This window comes from Pholcus phalangioides, unplaced genomic scaffold (assembly GCF_987345545.1).
Source record: "Pholcus phalangioides strain wild (caught in Gottingen) unplaced genomic scaffold, Ppha-v1.0 ptg000011l_1, whole genome shotgun sequence".
NCBI lineage: Eukaryota > Metazoa > Arthropoda > Arachnida > Araneae > Pholcidae > Pholcus > Pholcus phalangioides.
Genome location: NW_028301604.1, coordinates 37,560,090 through 37,586,714, shown reverse-complemented (window position 1 = coordinate 37,586,714; position 26,625 = coordinate 37,560,090). Strand labels below are relative to the sequence as shown.

The 26,625-nt window shown below is 39.6% G+C and overlaps 3 protein-coding genes across 3 annotated transcripts; all 3 read right to left on the bottom strand.

Moving 5' to 3' along the window:
• Positions 1 to 2,307: 2,307 nt before the first annotated feature.
• On the bottom strand, positions 2,308 to 3,000 carry LOC149080415 (uncharacterized protein F54H12.2-like). The gene has a single exon (XM_089238743.1). It carries the CDS (start codon positions 2,998 to 3,000, stop codon positions 2,308 to 2,310), a length of 693 nt encoding a protein of 230 aa, XP_089094869.1.
• A 1,484-nt stretch (positions 3,001 to 4,484) lies between these two features.
• On the bottom strand, positions 4,485 to 5,528 carry LOC149080414 (uncharacterized). Its single transcript, XM_089238741.1, has 2 exons — positions 5,129 to 5,528; positions 4,485 to 4,879 (listed from the first exon to the last, which is right to left on the bottom strand). The coding sequence occupies exons 1-2, from the start codon at positions 5,526 to 5,528 to the stop codon at positions 4,485 to 4,487; spliced, it is 795 nt and encodes a 264-aa protein (XP_089094867.1).
• Positions 5,529 to 7,824: 2,296 nt separating this feature from the next.
• LOC149080413 (uncharacterized) lies at positions 7,825 to 13,400 on the bottom strand. The gene is made up of 18 exons (XM_089238740.1): positions 13,386 to 13,400; positions 13,237 to 13,302; positions 13,047 to 13,148; positions 12,888 to 12,950; positions 12,714 to 12,776; positions 12,420 to 12,628; positions 11,853 to 12,336; positions 11,083 to 11,759; positions 10,655 to 11,002; positions 10,221 to 10,561; positions 9,783 to 10,125; positions 9,582 to 9,704; positions 9,340 to 9,502; positions 9,042 to 9,265; positions 8,854 to 8,953; positions 8,564 to 8,751; positions 8,250 to 8,353; positions 7,825 to 8,114 (listed from the first exon to the last, which is right to left on the bottom strand). The coding sequence occupies exons 1-18, from the start codon at positions 13,398 to 13,400 to the stop codon at positions 7,825 to 7,827; spliced, it is 3,903 nt and encodes a 1,300-aa protein (XP_089094866.1).
• Positions 13,401 to 26,625: the final 13,225 nt, after the last annotated feature.

The window sequence follows — 26,625 nt, the reverse complement described above, 5'->3', positions numbered from 1 at the left end:
GATTTATTCGTTGATTTGATGAATGAAATGAAGAATAAAAAGTCAAGTTGGCTTCGTTGAAAATATGTGAAAAATCTGGACATTTCTGCGAAAAAGTCGGGACAGCCAAAAAAAACAGAAAAACCGGGACTATCCAGGGAAGTACGGAACGTATGATCACTTTAAGTATAATGTATAATTTTTCTCAAACAGGGGGATGGCCCTCGGGCATAAAGCCCTGTATAATTGAAGAAGAAGAAAATATGCTTCTTGAATATTATATTTATTTTTCTCAAACAGATAGGTCGACGCAACTTTGGTGACATGCCGGAGCGTGTTCTAGTGGTTCGGTGTTCTGCCAAGGCGGATTCCTTTTCTTCGGCCAACAAGGGTAAGGTGCCCAGCCTTTCTAATGTTTGGTCGTCCTCGATTTGTGATGCTGAAATCATCGATCTTATTGAACCTGCGTGTTTGTATACTATCAAATTTTCGGGTCCGGTAGCCGTTCCGAAAACAAGACCTATTGAACTGAAAAAATTTATATGTGGCCAAATCTCTAATTCCAAAGATATTCATGAAATCCGCTTCACACGTGCTGGTGAGCTTCTTATCACCACAGGTAATCCACAAATTGCGAAGGAGTTCTTAAACATTGAGAATATATTTGATATTCCGGTTAAACCTTTCCTTCTTACGGAATCCATCTCATCTAAGTTTGTGCTCAATAATGTTCCTACTGATATTCCAGTCAGCGAGATTGCAGAAGAGCTTCTTGGTGAAAACCTCCAGGTTATCAGTGTTCGTCGTTTCATCAAAGACAATAATCCCTTACACACGGTATTAGTTACGATTCTTGGTAAAAGTATACCAAGTGAGGTAAAATTTGAGGTAAAGTGAGGTATTGACATCTGTTGTTAATTATCCGACTTCCGGTGTCTTATCGCCATTGGCTGTTGCTGCCTTATCGCTATTGGCTACTGCTACCTTGTCGCTATAAACTTCCGGTGGCTCCGGGGGATCGGTCGTCATCATTCTCAGTACAGAGTGTTCCATTATGCAACAGGAGACGGATATTGCTGTGACGGCCCAGAGAAAATTTTTTAGCCGTGAAGAAACCGGAAAAGCCTTAATCGGGATCATCGTTGTGTCCGTGATTATAATTATCACTTTATCTAACCTTGCATTGACTGCGTACGACGACCCAAGCTTTAAATTTAGAGGAAACTGTTCCCGTTCCGAATCTCTTGGTGATGGTGTTTATTTCACGAGATGTAATACAATTTATGATATTCGTGTTTTTGTCAATAACACACCGACGATAAAAGGAATAAATTTAAATTCCAGACAGATGTATAAACTTATCGAGCATGCAATCGATATCTTGATATGAATAAATATTTGAACTGAATGAACTTGTTGTGTCTCATTTTACTATGCGTGAAGATTATTCACATAACATTTTAATAAAAAAACTTCAAACGACAGAAATAAAAGACAACACAATGTATCGGCAAAATCTCTTTATTACTTCTTGAAAAACATTCGTACAGCAAAATGTTTTTTCACATACTGATAAACAGCAAAATCATTTCCTTTTCTGTTTAGTTTCTTAACAATACTTTCTAAACTTACATTTCTACTTCTCTGTATCACGAAGAACACAGTATACTGTCCACATACATTGGAGGTAGGTGATTGTAGAGGAGTCCAGTTCCATAAAATGTTTTTATATCTTCTTGTAAATGATGCAATTTCTTTTCCGTAAGTCTCTGGTTTCTGTCCGTAAGTATCGAAATATTCCAAGGTGTTCTTATCCGGAATGTTGATTGCCATCCAGTGAGAACCAGGTTCTGTATGCTTATCTGCGTTCACAACTAAAGACACCGGATAAGTTTGAATATGCACAGGTAACATGTCACATGGAAACACGCCGATGAAATATGGTGTTTCCCGCTCTAAAATTGTTTTTATTTGAGACGAATACATATTTTAACTGCTGAAATCATGGAGGATGTTTCGTGCCTGATTTATTTCTACGACGTTGTCGAACTCCAGGTAGACAATGGCAGAGACTGGTTGGACAAGCGGGGCTTTAAACTTTGTTTCCAGTCGTAGGTTGCCGTGCCTGATCAGATTGAAATGATCACCTTGGCAGAGATCGGCGCTGAGATCAAAGGCGTAGATAGCGTACCCCAATGGGAACTCACTTCGAGAGATGTCTATACCCCTGTCTTGACAGGCTTTTTCAGTCCCTAAAAACAAACTATGATACGCTCTGACATATAATCCTTGATCATATTGGGGCTCTAGAGGCTTGAAAGGTACTGGCTATCCGTCAGTATATGCGGCTATGAAGTTAAGATCGTAATGTTTAAACTCGAACGGCGATTTGCTATACGATCCCGAAAAGGCGTCGTTGTCTACTAAAGCGACTACCACTCTCTTGGGTAATTGTCCAACGACGACACTGTCTTGAACCCACGACATGCTACCCTGATGTAGCGAGTAAACTTTACATATTACTCTGTCTATCGGATACTTGGCTGGAGTATGGCTCAGAGCTTTCGCATGTCCCACAAGCACACCAGGAGACACTTTGACATGTCTTATGTATAAACAGGCGTCACGGAGAATGACTTTGAAGTTTGCATCTTTGCCTGGTGAAAGGAGACAGAATTCTGACTTGCTACGTATTATTTTTATTCTTAGAGAGACAAGATTCAGTAGGAGTCGCTGTTGACAAAATATGTCTCCGTGAATAGTACCCATCATGTCGACGGTCTTACTTTCTTCGATGAACGCTGCTCGTTGTATTAGACCTTCGTTGGGATCCTCTGACTTCGGGTTCACATCACTCATTTTTCCGGCAGTGTCTTTGTAAAAGAGTTCTGTAGTCAGTTGGCTGGTTTTGCTTTCGTTTCCGTGATTCAGGAGTTTTTCTATCATAGCTCGGTAGGGGTACGTGTTACTGGAAGATGATATCAGACGGTCATTCAGGGAAACATCAACTTGGGAAAACATTGCACAGGGGCAACTTTACTCTCTTTATCCAGAAAAGTTCCATCGCCTTTCACGACCTTAGCTCTCACATGAATTAACGTTTGAGAGAGATCCAGATACTCGTCACCACTTCCGCCAATGTTAAATTCCAGTGGGCCACCATCAGAGACGTTTGAAATTGGGTAATAGGTAACCCATTTTCCACTTTCTATGGTAGTCTGTGTTCCAGGTTGAGTTCAGATTTTGCCAGTTGAGGAGAATCCTTCAAGAGAAAAGCCATCACGGATCGAAAATGTCGTGTGTGTTCACGCTGGGTCGTTTGGCTAAAATGATGCGTTTCACCTTCTTACGTTTCCTTTTATGTCCCGCTCCAAACATGGAGCGAGTCTTGGCCACTGCTTTCTCCGTCAGTATCTTACCAGCTTCACCCATTCTTCTTTTCGCTGCTTTTTTGACGTTTTCCCCTTTCATTACGTCATCAACAATATCAGCGCCGGAGCGTAAAATCTGTTTGCCAACAGTTTTAGCTCCTTTTTTTAGAAAAGGTAAGGCTACTCTAAAAAGACTGCCGAATATGTTTCCTAGTCCATATCCTCTCTGCATTACAACGCCCGAATAATACGGCACTCCTTGGCCGGCTTGTTGGACATAATAGTCTTCAAACTGTTCAGTGCAACAATTTTATGGAACCTTCATCTTTCGCATCTAGTTCGTAAATGATAATAGGTCGATAAGACCGGTGTTTTTATAAGAGTTGTCTCATGCGGAAGTGAAGAATCAGAATCGATTTCCCTCTACTGAAAGGTATGTGATTTCCCGAACTGTCTCGAATTTCTATCTCTATAGTCTGGAATTCTTTTCGAGCAATAGGGAGATAGTGAGGTCTATCATAATGAGAGCTTATAACCTCGTTATCTTTTCCTTTCACGAGAACGACTCTCAATAGTGGAGCTTGCACATCTCCCACAACCTGAGGCTGCACGATGTCTGAATAGACGTACAAAACTGGAAAAAACACGTTTGTGTCAGCAACGTAAGGACTTTCGGTAGTTTCTTCGATCAGCAATGGTTCAAATCCCAGCAGCTCCGCAATGCCAGTTTTTAACAGAAGTTTTGCTCCATCTTTTAGAGTTATTTTCACTTTTCTCGTGTTTTCGTTGTAATTAAACACTATTTTGTTTCTTAAAGCCGGTATCTTCATACCGTTCAAGAGATCGGGAACTGTCTCGTAATATCCGACTGGAACGTTTCTTCCATGTAGTTTGTCATCACCCAGATCGAATCCGAACAGATTATTTTTTTCGGTTATGTTGTACCACGTGTGAGAATAAACAATCTCCGAAAGTGCACACTCCCATTCACCAGTCAAGCTTATTGGAAATGGCAGTCTTGTGACAAAATGGGATATAGTGTTTTCAGGATAGTATGATCCTGAACTGTCGCTGGGGAGTGTTACATAGAACGACATCTTGTTGAATGACTGATAAAAGCGCAAACACTGTCATTTATATACGCTTGAGATGATTCACCCATGCGTTGAACTTGCTGTCGTAGCCTTTAAATTTTACGTAATACTCCATTCTACCTCTCAATTTGCGTCTTTTTAGAATTTTTTCTACTTGATAATATTCGCTCGGCTTCACCTTCTGCAATTCAGATTCGTAAAAAGTACCCTGGACAATCTCACCGTCAGAGTCGCTTATCCTGTACACTGGAGGTAAGCGCTCGAGTCTCTCTTTAATAGTGAAAATCTCTCGAGTCCAATTATGTTCATATCCTTTCTCGAAAACCATTTTGACGCGACTTATGCGGACCGTATCTCCAATGTCAAACTTGAACTTTGTCTTCACGGGTCTCAAGATATCCTTATACAGTTCATTCCAAACGACCGATTGATTCTCTTCGGTAACAAGAACGGGTTTAGTCTTTATACTGCGGTGCCACGTGTTGTTGTAACTATGTAACAGATCGCTTAATACGTCTATGTATTTGTGTGTATTATTATGTGTGAAATATTTAAACATTTTCTGTTTTAGAGTTCTGTTGAATCTCTCGACGACAGAGGCTTTTTTCTCGCTCTCTGTTGAAAAATGTGTGATATTCATCGATTTTAGATAAACTTGCAGAGTTTTATTTTTGAACTCTGTACCTTTATCGGTCTGCAAAGCCATTGGCTGTCTCTCATTAAATATCTTTCTGAACGCTTCGGTAACTTCTTTTCCGGTTTTATCTTTTAAGGGTATGGACCAAGCGAACTTTGATAAAACATCGATACAAGTAAGTAAGTACTTGATGCCTTTGTTTTCCTTCGTCAGAGCCTGCATGTCTACCAAATCGGCTTGAAATTGTTCGTTTATACCTCCCACTATCACTCGATTCCTCTTAAAATTCTTCCTCGATGGTTTGTGCAAAGTATATGCTTCGTTACCCTGCAATATTTCTTTGACATCTTTCAAAGTCACGTTTTTACCGACTTCTCTCTGTCGCCTGTGAAACGCGTTGATTCCGCCAAAACTGGCCGGTTCGGAGGGACTTGTATATTTATCCATATTTTTTCAAAATCGAATATTCTCTTCCTAAATCTTATTGCATCATCAACCCAAAACCCTCTTCTATCCTCGCTTTCAACCACGAATACTGTTACGCTATCGCTGAAACACACCTGTTTCTTAGCTCTGTTCATTAGCAAATGAGAGTATAATTATATCGTATGAGAATATATACCAGAAAAAAGGAACACAAGTTTTCTAAATTTTCACATTTTTATTGTATTATAGTTACAAGCTTAACCATTGAGAAGACATAATTTGTTGAACAGAATTTTTAAATGCTTCGTTTCCTCTAGGTACTTTTCCAAATTTCTTCTTTCGCAGATTATGTCGTGTTAGTTCCACGATATTTGTTCCCGGGACAACAACGCCATCTTGAACAAGTTCGCCATCCTCATTCCAAAACAGCTGTCTATTGTTCATTTTCATGGTGTCAACCAGTTCTCTAGCTCTTTTCTTCTGACTCGGAGCGACTTTTCGTATGATCATGTTCTCAAAATCGGGTCTTATATCTTCTTTCTTTTCCCCTAAAATTTTAGTATCCACATTTTCGGCGAGCACTAGGTACCTTTGCAATACCTGCAAATACTGTTTCGCTTTTTCATCATCTCTCAGACCTTTCTTCTTGAGAACAGTGCTGATATCACCATCTAACTTGCTTAGCTGTTGTTCTACAGCGTTCAAATGTCTATCTGCCGGCACGATGACGTATTTTTTAGCGTGCTCCATTTATGAGGGAAGAGATAACGGATATAGCTGCTGGTAAAAGTAGACTGAGAAAGCCGTTACCTCTCTGGACTAAAATACGCCGTTTTTTATATAGTGGGAGATTCTTCTTAGACAGATTTCTCAGACTCCTCTTGTGACGACTGAGCTTAGCGTTCTGAGTTTTCGTGACAGGAACGTTACCTTTTAACACGTTAAGACACACTTCGCAGAGGGCCCGTATGACACTGTTGCTACTTTTCTTTATCAATTCAGTGCGCTTTCTGCCTCTACAGCAGATTAGCTCTTTAAGAGTTTCTAAATTTTGTTGTGCATACCTCGACATCTTGATCCTCACTGACAGTCGAAACCTCTTTCTCGTATATACATAGCGTATTTGACGGCCTTGATCAGTGCGCAATGGGGATGATTAAAGGGATTGAGGATAACCGATGAGATCGTAACAAGGCTTCCCCATCATCCGCTGTATGAACTTGCACTTATCTTGACCTTTGCAGTAAATAACAGAATACGAATCCGATAACAATGAAAGAATACCGGAAAGTTTGTCATAAGGTATGTCGCCGTCTCTCCAAGAAATATGATGTAGCTTAGACATTACCCATGTAGCAGACGCTCTTTCTTTACTGCTCAGTTCGGACCATTCATAAGGTGGCTGGAAAGTATAGGCCCCGTAACTACTACCAACTAATGAAAAGTAAGCCAGTTCCTTAACTATAAATCCTCTCGAACCACATTGGAAACCTTCAAAGTCTATGACAAGACCCCCTTCCATGATGTGACCACTTTGGCTGCTCGACACGAAATGAATTTATCTGGGTTGGTAAGCGTAATATGTATCATCCTGGAAAAAACTGGTTCTCAGTCTTAATTGTTCTTCCGTATTCGGTTTCAAGTCTATCAACAGGTAGCCGTAAGCGGGTTTGCAGGCATCATTAAAAACCTCTTGAAAAAATGCTTGTCTACCCGGATACATCTGCCTAGCTAAATGTTGAACTTGGCTTCTATCTCTCGGATTTTTGAACAAGACCAGATAATGTGCATTCAAAGATATTTCTCGCATCTGACTACCTTTATGAAAGAAATTTTGAACGATGAATATCACAGAAAGGTTTCTGTGGTGGCTTCCGCGAATAAACAAATTAGTTAATCGCCTGTCATTGCCTAGCTCTGACATCAGATCATCGATAACGAATAGCGTTCGTGAACCGATGTAAGACTCGTAATCTGTAGGTAAACCTTCTACGAATTTGACACCTGAAATCTGTTCATAAAACGATTGATAAATACCATAGAACCAGACAATTTCCGTAGGAAATGGATCAATCATTTTTTCGGCTATGAGTCTCGAAACAAAACGGGTTTTTCCCGAAGAAGTCGGTCCAGACACTATACATCCAAAAGGATGTTTAAGCTTCAACTCCTCCATCGTAAATGACAGATATTTCTGTTTGCATAACATTAAATACCAAAATAACACAAGAACGAGAGAAACAAATCTATAACAAACAATAAAAAATTTATTCATTAGAGTAGAGGTCTTCGCCGTTATTGCGATAATCAGAAAAAATTAGTACCCATAAGGTAATGTTGTAAAATCAGGCAGAAGAACCCTCTTGTCATATACGATGCCGTATTTCTTCTCTTCTACTCGGGTTGTGACACGCCTCCTTTTCACCTCTCTTGTAATTTTGTATTTGTCTTGAATGACGACCTTCGTGGAGAAATCCATTGACTGTACTAGAGCCTTCATAGTGTCGAAGTTGAGAACTTCCGAATTCTTGAAGTTTAGGGTGAAGCCGCGAATCTTGCAGTACGTTTTACCGTCAGATCTCCTGTAGGCATAGTTTTTGGCTCCACCTGTTGTTATAAAAGTAATAAGAATAAATTTTCCGTTGATAAAATAATGAGAATTTTTGTTGATAAAATAATGGGAATTTTCGTTGATAAAATAATGAGATTTTTCGTTGAAAAATAATAAATTGAAAAAGGTACCTGACACAAATTCGGTAATCACATGACCATCCAGCTCATCTGTAAACTGTCCCAGGAAATCTCCCAATGGCGGGTCATTGTCACCATCGCTAGCATAGATGATTCTGAAATAATAGAAAAATCAAATAAATGAAAAATCAAATAAAAGAAAATTCAAATAAATGAAAAATCAAATAAAAGAAAATTCAAATATAAAAGAAAAATCAAATATAAAAGAAAAATCAAATATAAAAGAAAAATCAAATATAAAAGAAAAATCAAATGCAAGAAATGCTCACATAAAATTAGTTTCATAAAAATTTATAGATACTTACGAGTCCGTGTCAAAATACAACAAGGCATCGCCTAGTTTCTCCATCTCGGAGTATAGCTTCAAGCGAGCCCACGCTGTTGTAAAGGCAGCCAGGAAAACATTGGTCCTGTCGGTCTGGGGTATGAAATCCGACTTGTACTGCCATTCAACTGCAGTAACGTTCTCAGTTGGCAGATACAAGTCCTTGACCTGCAAAAACAAAAATATTTTTTAGTTTGATGAAATCAAATGTGAACATGTTAAATTTTTTTTATGAAGAATCATAGCACATAATAATTATTAAAAAAGTACCTCTATCGCAGGATCATTCATCATCTTATAAAAATCGGAGGCTTTAGTCAAGTACGACAACTGCGACTTATTCTCCTGCATACCCCAGCGACCCCAGAAGCTGAAAAAAAGAATAGTTTGTTTTACTCTATCTTAAAAAAGCAGAATATTTAAAAAATACATAAAGATGTTGAAAAATTGATAGCTACCTATTCAGACATAGCTTCGCCACCTGTCGACGTCCGGGGTTAATATTAATGTTTCCTGGCTCCAACTGGATTCCTTCAACCTGGTCATATTGCTTCACGTATGAGTTTTTCTCCTCATTCGTGACGCAGTTAGACGGCCAACCCGAGGACTCCTGCTTGATTTTCAGGAAGGCGTTTATGTAGGGGGCAAAAAGACCTTCCCGAGATTCTTCGAAATGATAAACCTAGAAAAGAAGTTAAAACATATGACTACACAATATATTGCTAGAGTAATAAAGTGATGAGATTAAAAAAATACCTCGTAAATTTTCATCACGACGTAACCTTTTTCAACTGCCTTCTTGAGCTCTTCTGTAACCCATGTTCCCGTAATACACCTTTCCTCGTCGTTGTGGTGGCATTCGTTAGACAGTGTTTCCACACACGAACGGCATAGGGGAAAAGTCAGCTTTCCGCCGGATCTAGAAAAAATGAAACTCATTAGTACCTGTTATAATGATATGTGAAAACAAATAATAAGAAAAAAATCATTCCATTTACCTGTATGGGAGTACGGGCAGATATAATCCTCTTGGTGGCTGTACTTTGCACTTTATGATACCAAAATATGACCCCAGCTCCCCAAAGTTCTCCGTAATAATCCGGGGGTGGCCAACCGGATATCTGAAATGAAAGGAAAATTCATTTAAAAACATTTCATACGTTAGGTAATAACTTATAAATAATATTTAAAGTACTTACCTGCAGTATTTATTGACCCACGGGTATAATGACGTGAAGTCAATGTATTTTGCTGTTCCTTGGTAGAACAGCTTGGTGGCATTGGTTCTACCACCATAAAATGCATCTCTGGGTGCCAACCTGTCGACATAGTGGAAATCCAACAAGAAACTTTTCAGACCCCCGTCCGTTTTCTTCATGGCATTGAAGTCATGCTCCCACATGACTTCAAGCCTGTACCCGCCTTGACGGATTTTCTGCTCTTGTTCTGATGTTTTCTTGTGGAGTTCCCACATGTATGTCTGCGTGCTGGGATTCACCAGGTCCCTATCGAAGCACTGCGGGCAGCCGTGCCAATAGCATCCTGAAAAGAAAAAAAGAAACATGAAACATGAAAAAAAAATAATAATAATTGGAGAAAAAAAAAAGTTTTGAAAATAAAATCTGCAACGTAATTACCGTGAAACAGATACACCGTGTTTGTTTCGGTACAGAAACCGTCCACGCTGAGACCAAGCACTCTTTTTTCTCCAGTCCCGTTTCTGGAATGGTGAATTTTTAGGTTGTTCTTCTCACCCAGGTATGACAACCATTCGATACTAAGGCGGCTGCTGTTGGTTTGATTCACGTAACCGTTGACGGGCACCATCCCAATTGACCCCATCTCAATGTACTTCGACCTGTACGTTGCCATACAGGCCGAGGCTATGGTGAGGTATTGGAATGGGTCGACACCGGTTAGCTCCAGGAATTCCTCACGAAACTGCAAGCAGCACCGTCGAAGAATATCGACGTCTGACCTAAAAAAATAAAAAAATTTAAGTACAGTGAAGAAATAAATAATATATATATATAGAACAGTAAATAAAACATCATAATAGAAAAGGACTTACTTGCAGTATTCGTACATTTCGTGTTTGAACACGAATTTCCCGTTTTTTCTCTGTTCATACCAGCCATCGAATTTCGCCTTCATATCGGCGTTGAATGTTTCCGGGTTATAGAACGCTTTCTCCGGAAGGGCTCCATCGTAATCCTGATTTTCTGGTCTGTTGAAGAGATGAGGAAAGAAACCTTTCTTCAACTCTTCTAGACCGAAAGTCTTTGGTAGTTTGGCCAAAGCCATCGGGAGAAAGTTGAGGCTGTCTATAACCCGGATTTTGAGGGTGTCCAGCCGCAAAGCCATAATCTTTGATCCGCACGGCACAACTGAAGGTTTTACTCCTTGCTCTAGGAGATATCTACAAAGATAAAAACAACACATAAAAAACAGTAACATTATATTTATGTAAACATTTTCGAATAGTGGTAAAAAACTTACTTGAGCAGGAACTGGCCATCGAATCCCTTCATGTTGTGGGCAATTGCGGTGTATCCTCTGTGTTCCTTGCGGAACAGCCATGCACAGAAGTCGTTGATGGTGTCGTAGCCACTGAAGACCGTCTCTTGGCCGTCCGCATATTGAGCAACTGCAAAGTTGACAATATGCTCCCCCGTTGACTGGTCTGTCTCAAAATCGAAGAAGATGAGCTTGTCGGTGGGGGCCTTCACCGTCTTCTTCTTGAGAGAGCATAGGTGCCGTTCGTCATGATGGAAAACTTTGCAGTTGCTGCAATATTTTTCTCCGCAGACGTGTTTTCCTCGAGGCCGCTCTTTTTCCACGAGAAACCGTTTGCAGGACGGGCACTCGTAGAATTGTTGGCAGAAAGTTTTGCTCTTGCCTTCAAGACTCTTGTGCCTTGCATAGCAGTCGGCGGACCTACATGTCCTATGGCAATCCCTGCATAAATATGGGTCGACGGGGATGCATGCATCGCTGAAGCAGGTATTGCATCTCGTAGCGCATTTGTGTCTTTGAACGTGATCATAAGCTTTGTCACAGTCCGGACAGTAGAATTTCGATGCGTGAAAGCCCTTGGGAGATGTTATCAGGTCGTAGTGACCGCCATGAAGCAACAAAAATATTTTTTTGTCCTTCTTGGCCGTCTTGAACACCACCTACATAAAAAGACATTAGTAAGAAATTATATAAGAACATATATTACATTGTATAGTATAATATTAGTATAATTCTCGGTGATGATAAATTACCTGGTAAAATTCTTCGGAGGACTTGACAAATATTTGCACGTCCAGGACCTCGGCAAATTTGGCGATTGCATCAAAACCACAAGGACCTTCGGGTACTCCGGCTTCTCTATACAGATCCAAAGCCATCTCCCTCTGTATATTCTTACGGCCGTCTTTCACCATCGAGATCTTCGGATGTTTGTCTAGGACAGCTTTGCCTATAACTATTGCCCTGGCACAACAGAGTCCGTCTTCGGGCGTACGTATGATTGACATCTTTGTCAACCGGTCAGACGATATATTGACGATCTTTTGTCGGCCCCCTCCTCGTGGTAATCTGACTGTGATAACGTCAAACCTTAGAGAAGGGTCGTCCAGAGGTATGGAGTTTTTACTCTGCAGCACTTTCATTATTACTGCCAGCAGCGACTCTATCGTGAGCGAAGCCACTGGAACAAGTGATGTAGAGATTGGCCGGTCCAAATTGTCGGATGTCATGACGATTCTGAAAAAGGAGAAAATAATCAATTATTCCAAATAATTCGTCACTTTGAATATCCAGTCCCTAAATATCCAACAAATACATACCGTATTCGGTCCTCGGGGTGCAACCCGCTAGTTGCCTCGTCTATCAGTTGCCTCAACAACACTCGCAAAAATGCCACAGCAGCTATTAAACGAGTTGACGGGTCCACCAACGCCTCCGTTCGTATTCGAGCTGTGAAGGTGATCTGTTCCGCATTAAAGCGGACATTTTTCTTGCGGGACTTTTCCTGCAACACGTATGGTTTCGTGTTCTGTAAGAGAAAAAACGAAAATGAGTATTGTGGGGAAACAGTAAAATAATCAAAAATAAACAAACTCTATTTCAAGAAAACTTACTGCATTTTGTCTCGATGTACCCTCGCCAGGGTCCCTTACTTGACCTATCTTATCCTCGGGTTCCTGTTAGAGAGAGAATAAATGTTAGAATATGTGAAGAGAGAAAACAAGTGTTTTTTGTATATAACAGTCAAATAATCAGCAATAAACATGTTCTATTTCAAGAAAACTTACAGTATTTTGTCTTGATGTACCCTCGCCAAGATCCCTTCCTTGACCTATCTGATCCACGGGGTCCTGTTAGAGAGAGAATAAATGTTAGAATATATGTATGTACAAATATGAGGAAGAAACTAATGAAAAAGAAAAAGCCATAAGACAACTGAAACAAACCTTCTCAGCTTGGTTCATATCTATTTCTTCCAAGAACGGGTTTTCGATGAGTATCAGTTCTGCTTCGTCCATGGTAAAATCCGATCCAAACAGATTAGAATTCTAGAAAAAGTACAGTATTATCATCAGTATAAAAATCAATGTAAAATACTAGGTGAATCTTTTGAATATGTGAATTAAATAAAGTTACCTCGTCCCAATCGATACCATCAGGCAATGAATTGTTCTCAAACACATATTCCACGTCGAAAACATTCTGGAAAAAAAACATAAATTTAATACGCTACATTAAAACACGATATCTGCACATTTAGAATTGATGAATATATAGGTACTTACATTACGATTTTCCATCTTGCTCAGAGTCGAAAAGAATGATTAAGTCAATGAGAGAAAGCGAACAAGCTAGAACGGTGAAGAAAAAGCTAATGGTATCTGTCTCTCACCGACCGCGCTATTTATACGATGGTAGGTCCGGAAGTATATAGGGGTCTGTAGAGATAAGACACCGGAAGTATCTTAATGAACAACAGATGTCACTTAATAAACACCTGAATAGAGATAAGGCACCGGAAGTATCTTAATAGAAAACAGATGTCACTTAATAAACACCGGATGTCGTCATTCTGTAGAGATAAACAGCGTAGGTCACCTAATACACAACAGAGGTCACTTGATAAACACCAGAAGTGCGATAAGACACCTCGTACTATATCTCACCACCGGAAGTATCTTAATAGAAAACATATGTCACTTAATAAACATCGGAAGTCGATAGCGATAAGACATTGGAGGTCAATAGCGATAAGGCAGCAACAGCCAATAGCGATAAGACACCGGAAGTCGGATAATTAACAACAGATGTCAATAAACACCGGATGTCGGCATTCTGTAGAGATAAACAGCGTAGGTCACCTAATAGACAACAGAGGTCACTTGAAAAACACCGGAAGTCGCTTAATGAACAACAGATGTCACTTAATAAACACCGGATGTCGGCATTCTGTAGCGATAAACAGCGTAGGTCACCTAATAGACAACAGAAGTCACTTGATAAACACCGGAAGTCGCTTAATTAACAGCAGATGTCACTTAATGACCGGAAAAGAGATAATTTGTAATTATACATCTCGTACTATAGTAGATACCTCGTACTATATCTCAACACCGGAAGTCATTTAATTAACAACAGCTGCCACTTAACACCGGAAAAGAGATAAGACACCTCGTACTATATCTCAACACCGGAAGTGTGACGTCGCTTCCGGCGGTGGAGTGGGGCCCATACTACTAGGGTGGATCGAGTTTCAGCGCATGCGCAGTGAACATTATCGTCGCTGCAAACACAAACATCGACATAGTAATGGCGGTCGCGCTGAATTGTTTTTACGATGACCCGGAATGAAATAGGGAATTTAGAATAATTTATTAATTATAAGGTGATGAGTGACCGCGTTTAGGCATTAAATATATGTTAAGTAATTATCCCCGATCAATGAAAGCTTTCAACTACTACTTGAAGCCATCAACAAGAACGAAAGAAGGTGAGTAATGATACTTTTCTATGATTTCCTTCAAATCTGAACTTCATTCGCTAACAAAATGATCATTATCAAATAATGATAGAATTGTATGAGTAATATACTCATGTATTGATATTAATGGCCCCCGGGCCAAGTAGCTTTTCTGAGGACCTACCAGGTAAATTACAGAAAATTTCAACCAAATCTCATTTTTGTGAGGCCCCTCTTCTCTCGAGGCCCCCGGGCCGTGTCCGGGTAGGTCCATCCGTTAAGACAGCACTGGGCCCTCTCGATGCAGACTTTTTTCTTGAGTGGGGGCCCCTGAAAGTATTATTATGTAAAATAAAGTGTACATTTTTGTGAGGGCCCCCATTCTCTCGGCCCTTGGGAAGTGCTCCGGTTGCCCCAGCTTATTTACGGTCCTGACCTAAAGGTTAAAATGGCAGGGTATAGTGTCACGCTTTTGAAGTTTTTCCCTCTCTGAAAATAATGTATCATTGGTCTGAAAAGAAGTCATGAATATCTCTCTTGAATTGCAGGAATTGTATACAAAAAAACATTTCCCCTAACCAGGACCATCTTAAGAGCATGATGCCCCCCCCCCCCCCCGAGACGAGAAATTTTTCTGTGGTCCTACCTGGTAAATTCTAGAAAATTTCAACCAGATCTCATTTTTGTGGGGCCCTTTTTTCTCTTGAGGAGCCTCGTACATTAAGAACGCGCAAAATGTACTAGGCAAAAGCGATCATTACAGTAGTGCATTTTAATTCCTAAACAATACAATATTCACCAACACTCTAAAATATGGATTTGTGTATGAAATGTTTCGTCTCTAATATGAAAATATTTATATTAATGCCAAGCAAAATATATTACCTTTTTTAGCTTTTACCTCTTGGCAGGAATATATTTATTTGATACTTTGCTGATATTTTGCTGCTGTGTGTAAACATGACATTTTCCTTCTATATTCAGTCAATCTCGCTTATAACATTCCCATGTATAATATTTTCCTGCTTAGTACTCGAATTAATTTTTATTAAGATTTCCTGTTTAAAGCATTTTCCCCGCTTACATTTTTCATGGTAATTTTTTGGAAAAAAAAACCCTTTATAAGCAGAATCCACAGTATTTGCACAAATGAAAACACATGCACAACAAAAAATATTTTCTGTGATGCACTCTCATTATCCAAAATCATATAATTATCAGCTCATTTCATTCTATTTGTGCATCAGTATTTTGCGTATAAATATCAGTTCATTCGTTTATTATTTACAGGTAAACCTCACTACAATGATACTTGATATAAAAATAAATCCCTCTACATCAATATTTTGAAAGTCTTGTTTGGAAATTCCTATAGTATAATGTTAAACTGCTGCCACTCGATTAGAGATGAGAATATTAATATGAGAAATAACTTGAGAATAATTATTATTTTTGATAAGAATATTCCCCAGTAATTTATAAAAGTAGTCTTTCCAGAGTATATTCTCTAGGATATTATATGTGATTATATTATAAATAACTGGAGAATATTCTTGTTAAGAATAATAAGAATATTCTCAAGTTATTTACAATAGTAGTCCTTCCAGAGTCCTTTGTTACAATATTCTCAAGAATTTTACATCTCTAATCTTAATACAACAGCAATCCTTCTACAATGATATTTTTTCTTGATTTGCAGAATATCATTTTATTGAGATTGGATTGGATTGGATTGGATTTTCAATTTATTGGCGCAAGGACCAATTTGGTCAAACTGCGCCAAAGCAAGACATAAAAATGAGAAAAATGTCATTCTGTCATGTCAAAAAACTAAAACATATAAAACGGAACATGGAACGTAAAACAATGACATAAATTGTAAAAACTATAATTTGTCGTATAAACCAATGGCTTTGATGAATTTAAAAATGCGAGATGCATCGCTATTGTCATTTAAAATGTCATGAAGTGAAAGATGACTATGACCAAAAGCGGTCGTAAAATGATGACGATGATGTGAACAAGTAAAAGCATGAGCAATGGTCAATGGACTTTGACAATGAAGGCACTCTGGTTGACTCTCTCGTAATAATAAATATGATTGTGTGAGGCGACTGTGTCCTATGCGCAACCGGGCAAGCAGAACTTCCTCCTTTCGGTTAGTCCTGCAGCTCGAACGCCAGTGGCCAAGTGTGGGCTTGATGGCATGAAGTTTATTATTAACTTGATTGTTCCAATGATCCTGCCAGTGGCGATGCATCACTTCCCGGAGGATTGAGAAGTGGTCACTGGCAGGTACCAAAAGGCTATTGTCAATGTTAGTTGTTGTTCGAGCTGCGTTGTCTGCTTTTTCGTTGCCCGGTATTCCTACATGACCTGGTACCCAGTAAAATTTTACTGTGGTACCATGATGAATGAGGTGATGCAGTTCATGAAAAATGGCATGAATAAATGGATGAATGTGAAAAGTAAAAGAACACAATGCTTGCAATGCGCTGAGAGAGTCGCTATAAATGATGCATCGTCGGTGGCGTTTGCGTCGTATATGACGTAGAGCCTGAAGGATTGCGTACAGCTCTGCCGAGTAAATAGAAAATATGTCGGGAAGTTTGAAAGATGTCTCCTCACAGCAGATGTAGGCACAACCGACATGCCCAGGGCTCTTAGAGCCGTCGGTATATATGGGAAAGTACCTGTTGTACCTACCCCTGTGCCTAAAGAATATCTGTCGATATATGACATCTGCTGTGGTGGCTCTAGAGTATGATGATAATGAAAGAGAGACATCTGGCAGAGACTGCTCCCATGGTGCCAGTTGCCAAGCAACTGGGGCCACACGACTGATGTCTATTTGTAGTTCTTCCACAAGTGCCCTCATACGAAGACCGTAAGATGGAACACATGAAGGGCGAGCAGCAAATAGTCTATGAAATGAGGGATTAAAAATTACACGATGAAGTGGATGATCTGGTAAAGACTTCATTTTGAAATAATATTTCAAGGAAAGTTGCTGGCGTCTTGATGTCAGTGATGGCTCGTTGCATTCGACATAGAGGCTTTCCATGGGAGAAGTTCGGAAAGCTCCAGAGCAAATGCGGAGAGCGAGATGATGAATTGGGTCGAGCACACTCAGATAACTCCGAGGTGCTGACCCGTATACAATGGAGCCGTAGTCAAGCTTTGATCTTATTAGAGCTTTACACAAGTGAATGAGTGACTTACGGTCTGCTCCCCATGATGTAGACGAGATGACCTTCAAGAGGTTCATCGTCTTCATGCAACGAGCTCTTAATTGTGCAATATGAGGTTTGAAAGTAAGCTTTTTATCGAATGTGATGCCGAGGAATTTTGTATTTTCTACTATTGGTATTTGACTATTGTTTAGAAACAATTGTGGGTCATCATGTAGGTCTCGACGCCGACAAAAGTGCATAGCGACAGTTTTGTCAGCGGAGAATGAGAAGCCGTTATTATGTGCCCACTTGCTGATCTTGTTGAGTGCGGTTTGCAATTGTCTCTCGGCTGTCCTCATATTCACTGATTGATATGATATCAAGAGATCATCCACGTAAAGTTCGCCAGTGACAGACAACGGGAGTTGGTTCAACACCCCGTTGAGTCTTAAAATAAAAAGTGTAACACTTAAAATGCTACCTTGAGGTACACCTTGTTCTTGAATTTGGGGAGCTGATAATGTGCTTCCGATCCGTACCTGGAAGATGCGGCGAGCGAGAAAGTTCTTAATGAAAATGGGCAAGTTGCCCCGCAAGCCGCTATTATAGAGGTCGGAAAGAATTCCGTGCCTCCAAGTACGGTCGTAGGCCTTTTCTATGTCGAAAAATATGGCTAGCATATGCTCCCTCTTTACAAATGCTTGTCTTATTGATGTCTCAAGGCGTAACATATTGCATGTTGTGGACCTGAACCGTCTAAAGCCGCTTTGATGTTTCGATAAAATATTGTTAACCTCAAGGTAGTGCATAAGGCGATAGTTGACCATGCGTTCCATGAGCTTACATAGACAACTGGTCAAAGCAATAGGTCTGTAACTGTTAGGTTGCTGAGGATTTTTGCCAGGCTTCGGGAATGCAAGAACAATGGCTGCTCGCCAGGTGTCAGGAAATGAATGGCTGACCCAGATCCGATTGAATAATATGAGTAAATGTGACAGTGATTCTGGTGATAGATGCCGAATCATGGAATAATGAATAGCATCGGGCCCTACAGCTGAGTCAGGACTTCGCTGCAAGGCCGTCGTCAGTTCATGAAGGGTGAACAATGAATTGTACCCCTCCGGTGTAAAAGGCCGGAAGGTGTACGATGTACGTTCGGCTGATGATTTAATGGGATGAAACGATGGGGGATAATTCGCATCACTGGAAACAGCGGCGAAATGAGCGGCGATGGTATCCGCAATATCCCTCACATCGCTGATGATAGTGCCATTGGTGTTTAAAATGGTGAGTGGATGAGACTGATAATGACCATTGATTTTTCGGATCCGGTCCCAAATGATTTTGGATGAAGTTGATGAATTGATTCCCGTCGTAAACTTTTGCCAGGACTCGCGTTGAGCCTGGCGCCTGGTTCTTCTCGCCATCGCCTTTGCTTTTAAAAATGCCAACTTGTTGTCATGGGTAGGATACCGCCGGAACCTACTCCATGCTTTCTTTTGTGCTTTAATAGTCAGATTACATTCGTGGTTCCACCAAGGTTTAGGAAATTTAGGAAGTTTCGAGGAGACTTTGGGTATTGATTCATTTGCTGCAGAGATGACACAACTGGTGACAAGGTCGACACAGTGGTCGACGTCGGGTTGCGAAACCATATCCTCCGTGATTCCTGCCTTGACCGTGAAGTCTGCCCATCGGGCGGCCACAAGCTTCCACCGAGGAGGACCCTCAGGTATGCTATGGCTTCGATCAAGGCACTTAACCACTAGAGGAAAATGATTGCTCCCGTGGAGGTCCGGATCAACCGACCAGGACCAGTTGGGCAAGAGTGAAGGTGAGCATAACGATAAATCTATTGCAGTGAAACTATTGTTTGGGGCATGGAAATGAGTGGAACTGCCGTCATTCATGATGGCAAGGTCCATGTCATCTAACAGTCGTTCAACCATTTCCCCACGAGGGGTGTTGCTGTTAGAACCCCAAATCATGTTATGTGCATTGAAGTCTCCAAGAAGAAAAAATGGTGGTGGTAATTGATCAATCAGTTGTTCTAGATCTCTCTGTAAGATGGTGTCATTTGGTGGCAAATAAATGGAACAAATGGTAACTCTTAGGCCGGTAGAGATTTCCACCGCGATGGCTTGCAGGTTCGTGCGCAGCGTTAGAACGCGCGACGACACATGATGTGGAACCAGCAGAGCAACACCGCGGCAAGCTCTACTCCCGTCATCGTAATTGATACGGAACAGGGAATGTCGCCTGATGTTCCATGTCTCCGAGGGCTTCGTGAAAGTTTCCTGGAGTGCCACGCAAACAGGATGATAGTGATTGATCAAATCCTTGAGATCTTCGTAATTGGATCTAAGACCACGAATGTTCCATTGAATTATGTTGGCCATAAATTAAGTAGAAGTAGACGGTTCAAGATCTTTAAATTTATTCCGGTCTAGTTTACGGCGAGTAGTACCGGAATCTGATCTATTGTCAAGGTCCATGTCACCAATTGATGTGTCATCAATTAATGACACATTCTTCATGGATGGACATTTGAGCGCTCTCTGTACAGCTTTTCGTGAATATCCGGTCTTGAATGGTTTCTTTTTCGATTTGTTTGCAGAGTTGATTTTTGGTTTAGTATCTGTAGTTATTTTGAATGTGTTAGCCGTTGCTTTTCCCACTTCTTCTTCGGAGGTAGTGGACTCCCTCCGGAAACCAGCGGAGCAACAGCAGCCACAACTATTACACGGTTGGTTAGATGATGATGTTTGAGTTGATGTATCAGCTATTGGTTCAGTCTGAGTTGTTACGGATGCTTTGGTGACATTGTTAGTCATATTAGCTGATGATGGATTTGTTACCATATTAGAATATGATCTATTACCTATTGGAGTTTGGTTTGAGGTTATACGACGGCGTGCTTCGATATATGAGATGTTATTGAGGACCTTGATCTTCTGGATCTCTTTTTCTTCATTCCATTTCGGACACTTTCTGTCAAATGCGGGGTGGTCGCCACCGCAATTGACGCACTTGAATGGTGAATTAGTGCAGTTGTCCGAAATGTGGTCCTTCTCACCGCATTTTGCGCAGGTGGGTTGGCTGCGGCACGCCGTTCGTGAGTGGCCGTATTTTTGGCAGTTAAAGCATCGAACAGGGTTAGGAATGTATGGCCGGATTTTGAGGTTATAATAACCTATTTTGATATCTTTCGGCAATGTTGGTGATGAGAATGTGAGAATTATGTTTCGTGTGGGAGCTGGATTGCCATCTTTGCGGCTCATAATATGTTTGGCAGATGTTACGCCTTGAGACGCCAGCTCTTGTGTTAGTTCTTCTTCATCCATGTTAATTAAGTTATTATCTGAAATGACACCACGTGAATAATTCAACGTGGGATGGATTTTGACTGTTATTGGAATGTCTCCGAGAGATGTGAGCTTTTGAACGAGTTCGGATTGTTTAGGTGTGTTAGTTTCGATGAGAAGGTCTCCTGAACGAAGGGCCTTCACCGATTTTAAGGTACCAACTGTGCCATAGAGAGCTTTATCTATTACAAATGGTGATACTTTGGCCAGCGGTTTTTCGTTATCTGAAGAGTGCAGAAAGAAAAATGAGACAGTTGATGAAATTGAAGCAGTTACAGTGACATGTGTTTGGTTTGAAGCAGTTCTTTGACGTTTTGGTGCATTTTGATTTTTTCCCATATTTGAATGGGTATTGTTCCACTCCCACCCACCATGCCCACCATGGAGCCCTACGAGGGGACGCGCACACGTAACCGGTGAAAGTTAGTAGCAACGTCAGGTTAGGTGGGAGCTATACACCACCAAAGCAGGCGAGCAGACGCGTTCAAGATCCAAGATCGTCGTGAAGCAGCACCAACAAACCTCAACGACGTCCGGCAGGCCCGGCCCCTCTACCTGCCCAGTAGTGTAACCCCTTCAGCCACCGAGGCGACCACAGCCGATTGACCTGGACGGGGCTAATCCAAGCCTCCCGTTTCGGCTGAATCCGAGGCCAAAGCTAGCGCATCAGGCTAACCAGGATCCCCATCTCCAGCCTTACGGGTCTCCACGCACGGCAAACACGCAGGTAGACAGCGTCCCAGACAGAGCATACGCTAGAAGCAACGCCCCGTCTGGGAGGACCCCTCCCCGCCTAAGCGGGGTCCACAATGAGGGGTTGGACACAAGACATAAACATATACAGGACAAAACAAGACGCAAGACAAGTACTGTAAGTTGTGTAGAAAAAACATGTAATCTTGGCTATTGAAAGTGAAGGATATGAGCACAAATAAGCGATGACAATGACGTGTGATAGATTTAGCATTACCCAGGGTGCACCACGAGGAGGCCTATCACATTACACCCCTATTGAGATTTTAGTGTGTGATCATACCTTTCGTGCTCAAAACACCAATTCAAAAATTCATGAAATTACTTTTTGGAACCTTATTTATGTGCAGTTCATGCCAGCATTGGGCAATGATTGAGTGAAATTTATAATATTTAAGTAATCTATCATTACATAACTAGTACCACGTGATTGCTGATTACATGTGCTTTATTCGTATTATGCAGTATGATTTCACTGTATTTGAAATCACAACACATGAGTATGATTTGCTTCATTCTTTAAGGAAATTTTTTTTCATGAAAACTGTTATTAATGTTTCAGATGAAACAAGTATTTGGGAGCAAAAGTAGGGTAAAAACACATCTATGATAACATGTGGCCACTGAAGACGAGCTGACTCAATCACGGAAGAAAATCTCAATATTTATTTACAATGTTTGTGTGTGTGTTATACGTACCATTATTTTTTTTAGCAATCTCAAATACTTCCATATAAATATGAATAAATTATTTTTGATAATTGATTTGTCGTTATTTCTTAAGTGAGGAAAATGTTAGCTTTTTTTTACGTAGTTTGAATTTGTGCCTTAATTATGTTCAAGTTACAGTGTAAATTTTGAAAGTAACGAATTACTAGATTGTGATTATCATGTAAATATAGTATATATTTTAAAAAAATCCAGATTTAACTACCAATCCTGCTAGTAAAAAGAGGGATGGAAAATGATTTTGTTGATGAATAATGACGTTGAATCAATATATGTCAAGTTTTTTTTAATTTTTAGTCTTGGCTATTAGTTTACCCTTTAGTTAAACATGATTCAAAGGCAATGCATTTTACACATTAAAAAAAAAATTGTCCATACACTAATACTTGTATTGACTGTCAGATTTGAAACTTTGTTTACAGATTTTTTATTTTTAAGAATCTTTCAGCTTCAAGGACGTCCTTTCAACTTATATTTAATAATATAATGGACTGTTTTGAACTGAATCTAACTTTTTATGTAAGCTAATCAAAAAAACTACTACACATGTTGGAACAGTTTTTTGTTGAAAAGAAAACTGTTGGGTTTAGCATTTTATACATTGAGAGGGGGCACATCTTGTGTGTAGGAAGGATTGCATGCAACTATCATACAAGTTTCAACAAATTACAAAAAATCAGTCTCAGATATTAACTTATTTGGCTAATAGGAAATATAGCTATTAATGTTCAGTAATTTAATATTCAATGTGCATCGCAAGAATTACTATTAGTGTTAATTACTATTAGCATAAAATTTTTTTTTGGAAATCAAATTTACTGAATTTTGTACTTTTTCATTTTAATATGTGTATCTAAAAATTTGATTTCAGGTACAAAACAATCATAATTTAAAAAATATTCAGATAATTATTTTTTGAAAAATTTCCAAATATAAATTTTACACAATTGCGACCGTCCTTTTTTCCTTCATTTCATTCACGATTAATAAAATTTGTATGTGCTGATACATTTTTTTTTCTTCAAAGCAATGAAAAGCGCATAAGCTGATTGTACGTGCGATATATAATTTATCTAATCTGAGAATATTAGCAATTCCGTAGCGAAATGAAAAACCATCATTATAGATATAGCGGGAGTAGGAAAGAAAACCGTAGCTGGAATGAAATGGAATTTCCATTAAAAAGGGGATGATAAAACCATATTTTGCTTATGGAAAAAAAATTATTGAAAAACGTAAACACAAGAATCCAACCGTTGAGTTTTCTACTTCATTAGAAGATCAAAAACCCTTCATCCAATCAGCGTCGGATCTACTCTCGCCAAGCTAATATACGCCAAATACTCGCCAACTGAACCGAGTTTCACTTGATACGCACTCCAGACTCACTGGTGAATGCCAAATTCGTTCTAAAACTGAAACGGGTTTCAACTGATCCGCGTTTCAGGACCGTGAGTGGTGAATACGGCCGTAAGCCTCATCCCAAAAACTTAATGGTTCCCCCCCCCGATTGTTATCAAGTAGATAATGTTGCCTTTTTGTTTGTGTTCCCCCCCCCCCCCACTCTCTCGTTTTTCTTTCCGCTTTCAGTGAAAAGAGTTCATTGTTATCTTGTTTAAATTTTTTTTTCCTCCCCTCAGTCTCGGTTATTTTTAACAGATGTATTTTTTTTTCCTCTTTTTTAATTATTATTATTTATATATATATATATATATATATATATATTTTTTTTTTTTTTTTTTTTTCTTTTTACTTATTTCTCCTCATTGCTTCTAATGAATTATGAGACAGCAGTATTCAGGTTTTCTCATTGAATGTAAGCCACATCTCATTTAAATATTTACTGTTGTATTTTGATTCGATGTTTCGATTCTTTGTTTTTGTAGTGTTTCGGCTAATGCTTCACTTGAATGCGTGCTACATTTTCTTTTGTTACTTATTTGCATGTGTATATGTATATATATAATTTTTTTTTCTCTCCCTCTCTAGTTATTTCCATACTTTCTTTGTACTGTTATAATTTTTTTTTTTCAGTATCTGTTAACTATGTGGCATTAGTAATGCTTTTGTTATTGTCATTTTTTGTGAAAATGCTTTATTTATGGTTCTTGTTATGATCGGGCATCTTCTTTCCTGTCAATTTTCTCCTCTATTTTTTGTAAAGATCAGGGTATGGTCCTAGTAGCCGAGAGCCCTGTATAATTATCATTGTATTGTATTGTATTTTCTCAAACAGGGGATGGCCCGGGATAAATATTGCATGATATCTTCGAAACTCAAAGGACATGCCGGAGTGTGTTCTAGTGGTTCGGTGTTAAAAAAAAATAATTTCTGCTTCATATTTTAGTATTTTAATTATTTTTTTTTTCCTTCTCGCTTCAAAGTGAATTTTTATACAGTTAAGTCTATAAGTAAAGGCTTAGTTACCCCACGTGGTCATGTTGTTTGTAAGATCAATGATAAACTAATTCAATCTATGGTTGAAGGTGCCAAAGAGTTCCCAAAAACCATGTGTTCTGCCAAGGCATTCTTCGGCCAACAAAGGTAAGGTGCCCAGCCTTTCTAATGTTTGGTCGTCCTCGATTTGTGATGCTGAAATCATCGATCTTATTGAACCTGCGTGTTTGTATACTATCAAATTTTCGGGTCCGGTAGCCGTTCCGAAAACAAGACCTATTGAACTGAAAAAATTTATATGTGGCCAAATCTCTAATTCCAAAGATATTCATGAAATCCGCTTCACACGTGCTGGTGAGCTTCTGATCACCACAGGTAATCCACAAATTGCGAAGGAGTTCTTAAACATTGAGAATATATTTGATATTCCGGTTAAACCTTTCCTTCTTACGGAATCCATCTCATCTAAGTTTGTGCTCAATAATGTTCCTACTGATATTCCAGTCAGCGAGATTGCAGAAGAGCTTCTTGGTGAAAACCTCCAGGTTATCAGTGTTCGTCGTTTCATCAAAGACAATAATCCCTTACACACGGTATTAGTTACGATTCTTGGTAAAACTATACCAAGTGAGGTAAAATTGTGGTTCTTGATTTTCCATCCCCGTCGTTTCATCGATCATCCAAAACAATGCCCTAGATGTTTTAGTTACTCGCACCGAAAAAAGTTTTGTAGAGCCCCTTTTCAATTTTGTAAAAAGTGTGGTGGTGATGACCATGTCTTTGAGCTATGTCAAAATTCAGTTTCTTGTATAAACTGCAAAGCTTCACACCTAGCCACTGACCGGAATTGTCATTTATTTTTGAAGCTAAAGTCCTCAAATACAAAGCTGAAAACCACGTCCCTATAAATATCGCACGCGCAAGGTGTAAATCAAATAATACGTCGTATGCTGGTCGTGCTAATATTTCAACGTCGTCGGACATTAACTCTTTGAAACTTGGGATCAGATCTCTGGTACATGAGGAAATAAATGTGCTTCGTGAAATCGTTCTCAAGGAGCTTAGCTCCAGTCTCCAAGAATCCCTTCATAACTCTATTAGATCCTTGATACCGGTGATCGTGAATTCAGTTAAATCATCTCTGCATGCCACCTTCAGGTGTAAATGTGGCCATGGAGGCCTCAGGTTCTTCTGGTATAAACTTTAATGACCCCCCTTCCATCTGATGAAGATCCTGGTTCCAATATTTCTTGTGAATTCGATTGTACCGATTTTCTCATCTCGCCCGCGGCAAGACAAAGAAACGTCGAACATTCAAAAAAAAAAAAAAAAGGTTTCTAAGGCCCCTTTCACGCGGAGCGGATGCGGACGCGGGTCCGCATACCCTTTCAAACGAGCGCTGAAGATGCGGGCGATTTAGTTCGAAATTCGTGCATAAAAACTGCTTTTTCGCAATTTTTGTAATTATTTTTCTCCTTCACCCCTGATTCAGTGCCCATAAGCAGCCTAGAGGCATTTGGTGGTTTTTATCATTGAGCCTAAAGATGCCTCCATTCCGATCCTCACAAGTAGTCGATGGGAGAAAATATCTTAAAATATTTTCAAAAAATTTTGAAAAAAAATCTCTTTTCGGAAAAATATGAAAGAA